This window comes from Solanum tuberosum, unplaced genomic scaffold (genome assembly GCF_000226075.1).
Source record: "Solanum tuberosum cultivar DM 1-3 516 R44 unplaced genomic scaffold, SolTub_3.0 scf00814, whole genome shotgun sequence".
In the NCBI taxonomy this organism is placed as follows: Eukaryota; Viridiplantae; Streptophyta; class Magnoliopsida; order Solanales; family Solanaceae; genus Solanum; species Solanum tuberosum.
The window spans coordinates 61,478-66,669 of record NW_006239739.1 but is presented as its reverse complement, the minus strand read 5'-3'; the positions used below and the strand labels follow the sequence as shown (position 1 = coordinate 66,669).

General features: G+C 29.8%; 1 protein-coding gene across 1 annotated transcript in view; it reads right to left on the bottom strand.

Annotated features, from left to right (window-relative positions):
- Positions 1-4,599, bottom strand: part of LOC102590100 (LRR receptor-like serine/threonine-protein kinase RCH1) — a 5,824-nt gene extending 1,225 nt beyond the window's left edge. Inside the window, exons 1-2 of the mRNA XM_006367511.1 lie at positions 3,699-4,599; positions 112-867 (exon numbers count right to left, since the gene is read on the bottom strand). Coding sequence (XP_006367573.1) covers positions 112-867; positions 3,699-4,599 — 1,657 coding nt within the window. The remainder of the gene's footprint in view (positions 1-111; positions 868-3,698) is intronic.
- Positions 4,600-5,192: the final 593 nt, after the last annotated feature.

Sequence of the window (5,192 nt, the reverse complement as noted above, 5' to 3'; positions counted from 1 at the left end):
CCAGATTTTGTAATCCTCCAATTTCTCTAGGAATTCCATTTGAGAATTGATTCATCGATAGGTCTATCTGGTTCGCAGCCTTTAGATTTCCAATTTCTGGAGGTAAAGAACCAACCATGTTGTTTGATGATAAGTGAAGCTCTATTAGATCTTTAAGATTCCCCAAGCTTGTTGGTATATTGGAACTCAATTTATTGGAATCAAGATATATCAATCTAAGAGAAGTAACGTTCCCTAAACAATTAGGGAGAGATCCTGAAAGTTGATTTTGACCCAAGTAAATATCTCCCAAATGTTGCAATTTACATAAATTATCTCCAATAAATCCCGTAAGCTTGTTGTTGTTCAAGTCCAGGTGCTGAAGGCTTCTCAAGTTGTGAATTGATGTAGGCATTGATCCAATGAAGTTATTATCAGAAAGATCAAGGTCTAATAAGTTGCTTAAGTTTCCAACTTCATTTGGAATCTTGCCTTTGATGTTGCAAGCATTGACATCAAACATTATAAGAGATATGGAGAAGTTCCCTACGGAGACCGGAAGCATGCCATTTAGAGGGTTGGAAGATAGATCAAGATTTGTTAATCTTCTGCAATTGGTTAAGGAAGTGAGGAAGCTTAAAAATGAATCACTGGTTAAATTATTTCCCCACAAGTTTAGGAAGTTTAGATGAGTCAAATATCCAAGAGAATTGGGAATCAATCCTGTGAGTTTGTTATCTGAAAGCTCTAGATCAGTAAGCTTTGAACAATTGGAGATAGAATGAGGAATAGTCCCAACAAGATTGGTTAAGCTAGCCAGATAAAGCCCGTCAATGTTGGGTAAGGTAGAACCTATGTTTGGTGGTAGAGTTCCTGATAGATTATTGCCTGTAAGAGCAATACAGCATTCATCATATCATATCTCATCTCATCTCATATATATATATCATCATATCATACTAAAAATGGAACTAAAAATGGGAACATCAAAATGAAAAGTTAAAATACCTTTTTACCCTTCAAAACACTATTTCTATTATTATTCTTTTACAAAACCAAATATATATTTTAATAACTAATTAGATATAGATGAAATCAGTTTTAAAAGTATTCAATGTGCATTAAATTATTTAATGATGGAATTACGTAAGATATGTGAATGAGAATGACTCGTACTGTTGGGTTTTCGAGGTGATTAGGACGTCATGCGGAATCTTACAATTGCAAATCATAGAGTTGATAAATCAGATAACAAAAATGTATACTAAAAATATAATATCATAATATGAAAACTAATATAAGAGCAAAATATTAAAACTATTGAGAGAATAAAACTCCCCATAAACTAAGTGTGTTGTGTTATGGGAATAGGGATCTTCAATTTATAGATCTCCAAACTTTTCCTCTAAGGAAAGAATAAACCAAATATGGAAGAAAAATATATTTCCTTTCATGAAAAGTAAATACATTTTTGGTAATGTTTTGTCTTTTCTTTTAGGAAAACCTAACTTCAAATAAGGTAAGAAAATCAGGGCAAAACCCTAACACGTACTTTACTCAAAACATTTTTACGTTTTTGTCAAAGCATGAAGAATTCTAAGAGATGAAATTCAATGCACACAACATTCATTGTAAATGAATATAGGACATTTAAAATTAGTCTAACCAATTTAGACTTCTCCAATTGAACTACTATAAAATAGTATAAATACCACTCCTTTTCCTCAAATGGATAAAGGAAGTTGAAAAACTAAATTTCATATGACAGTCAAATTACTCGAAGGTAAATGGCAACTATCCATCCAATTATTTTACAAGATGGTAAAGTTAGTTTCATCATTTAGACAGAATATGTAGTAACAATTTGGCTAATTCTCATTCTTTATTTACGAAAAAGATATTCTTTTTTGGCCTTACATATGGTAAATTATTATAGGATGTTATCTGCTTTGAGTGATTTGTCGATACCATCATCTAGACAACTTTTTTAGATTTGTGTAATACAATAATTATATCTATTTTCTTTTGCTATTTATTGTAATTGACACTTTAATTATATTGTTAATTTTCTTTTTGGACAACATGTGAAGTTTCATGTACTATGAGGAAAAAGGTGACCTTTATTTGAGAAGTTTTATATACGCTGCAGATTTTTAATAGGAGTTATGCCAATAACATCTGTTAGCCCATACAACTTTCCTCTTAGGATAAACTGGTGTACACCCTATTACAATCGTGACTACATTCATTCATTGTCTTAATTTGTCCTTATGTTTTGATTCTAAATTCTCATTTGTCCTTATGTTTTGATTCTAAATTCTCATTTGTCCTTATGTTTTGATTCTAAATTCTCATTTGTCCATATGTTTTGATTCTAAATTCTCATTTTAATAAGATCTAGAGCTTTATAATAAGAATATATAAATTATATTGTATTTGAATTAACAGTTTGACACATAAATTGAATAGGGTTTTTTTCAGGTTCAATCACGATTACTAGGATCTGATAAATATTTGTAAGAAGGATTTATACCATTTTGTTTTCTGTAAATGTTATTATTGGCATCGTATGCATATATGATGCATATATATTTTAAAATGCATTGTTAAACCTCATGTCATATTGGCGATAATAGTTTTAATCATGATAAAAGTAATTTAAAAAGTAGAATACAATATACACTAACATATAAAGATTTTATATACTAAATAAGTCACCTTATTATTACCACTTTGAGCAATTTTTCAATATAATTATGTGTTACATCGTTTAAAATTTTATAGATATTTTTAAAAATATTCTATTCTTAATAAACTAATAAAAAGTTTAAATACTTCAAATATTTGTCTTATAAATCCATTTAAACATTTTGAATATGTACACAATTAAATTTTAGTAATTTACTTTTTTTTTGAATATTTGTCTTATTTATGTTTATATTTTGTAAGGGGTGTGTAAGATAGAATAGATAAAACTACATTTTTTTATCAATTTTTTCTTAAGGGGTGTACAAGATTGAAACACAATCAATAATTTGAAATGAAGAAAGTAACAAATAATTAAATTATTAATAACTTCTTTAATTCACCGAAGAAATAGTGATATAAATATTTATCCTTATTTATTTATCCTTGTGTCTCATTTTGAGAAAAACAAATTCAATGTTTCAACTTTTGATACCCTTTCATATTTTAAGTTGTCACTTTGTTGATGCTATGTTTTTGTATTCTAAGCTCATTTTTGAAAAAATTAATTTGGTAGGATTCAATACTTGATATGATCCCTTAATAATAAATAAAATTAATATTGATTATAAATTGTAGACTTCATATTATTTTAATTAACTCTATGAAGTGGCTATCAAATCCTATTCATTTTTCATCTTTCTTCATTTCTCTGAACTTTGTCTTGCAGGTAATTAACATATGAGATAAGAATATACATATATTAATTTGTGTTTATAATTATAGTATTTTAAAATACTAAATATTATCATCTTTTATTTCATTTGGAGAAGAGATACTTTGCTGTCATATTTTAATTTGTTATTGGTATCCAAGAGTAGATTCCAATTAGTTGAACTATTTTTTGTTTGAAAATGAACAATATACATGTAATTTAATTATAAATCTATTTTTAGTACAATGATAATTTGAAACAATTCATGTCAATTTAGATGAGCACACACGTGTCCGGAAACTAGTAAGATAAAACATACCTGTGAAATGGTTGGATTTGAGCAACAGTGTCTGCAAGTTGCTCAATCTTCCAATTTCACTATGTATTCGTCCATCAAAATCATTTCCGGATAGAGACAAAGTTTGCAATTGTGAACAATTTGACAAGCTTTTAGGCATATGACCATCAAGCTTGTTCATTGATAGATAAAGCCCTTTGAGTATTGGGAGACCATTGCATAAACCATTGGGAAGATTTCCTGATAAGCTATTGTATGTAAATGCAATGACTTGGATACTAGAAATATTGAAAATTGTGAATGGTATAGAACCCGTAACCTGATTTTGTTGTATGGACAACCATTTCAGGTTGTGAAGATTGCCAATCTCTTCCGGGATGTTTCCTTCAAGTAAATTAGCAGATATTTCTAAAGTCTCCAACCTTGAGGCATTCGAGAGTGACGGGGGAATGAAACCAGTGAAACTGTTATTCTTAAGATTTAAAACTTGAAGTTGTTTTAAAAACCCAAACCAAGAAGGAATTTCCCCTCTGAATTTGTTGAAACTTAACTTAAGAAACTTAAGCCGACGTAAGAGTACCATTTCTTGAGGCAAATTTCCATGGAAATTGTTCCTCCCCAAATCAAGAGAAACAAGAAATGTGAGGTTTCCAAAATCACGAGGAATCCTGCCGGTAAGAGCCATGTCGGAAAGATTCAAGGACTTCACTCTCTGGTGACGGTAGTCACAAGTGACTCCAACCCAACGACAAACATTAATAGCAGGAGACCAACTTTCATCCAAATAATGAAAAGGTTCTGAACTAATTTGGGATTTCAAAGAGAGAAGAGCTAATTGATCAGTCGTAATGTTGGTTTGGCTTATAACATAGTGAAGCAACAAGAGTATTGTCAAGAGGAAAAATGTGAAGGCTTTCTCCATTAGTGCAAATATTAATAGAAAAATGATATGGCTAGTAACATGTGGTATTGAGGCTTAAATAGCAATGAGATCAACATGATTATTTTTCTTTAAAAAAAATAAATTACTTGTACTTATTCATATCAATACTAATACTACCAAATCAATCAGAAATGTAAAATGGTGCGAAAATTCCCCTAATCATCCAAAAACTTGTGCAAGTCAACTAAAGTCTCTTATTTTCTCTATAATTGTGTGGTGAAATGTAGTGCTACTTTTAGCAACTTATATTATACGTTGGAAAAATATTTGTTAGACTATGAGAGTATATATGCATCATATTTTTAATGAGGGGTATATTTTTCCGTTTTCTTTTTTAAAATAAATTAATACACAACATTAATTTGTATTGGCTGTTATCATTTTAGGGAATTTTCCAGGTTATGTGGGTCCAAAGACATGACAAAATTGGTTAAGACCAAATATACATCAAGTCTTGGCAACCATAAATGTGGTGGCAAAATTATTCCTCTAATCAGTCCAAAGACTTCCCAAGTTGCCTTCTACTAAATGTATGTCCACTAGCAAGCTAGCTAGCTATATCGAGAAGTGAA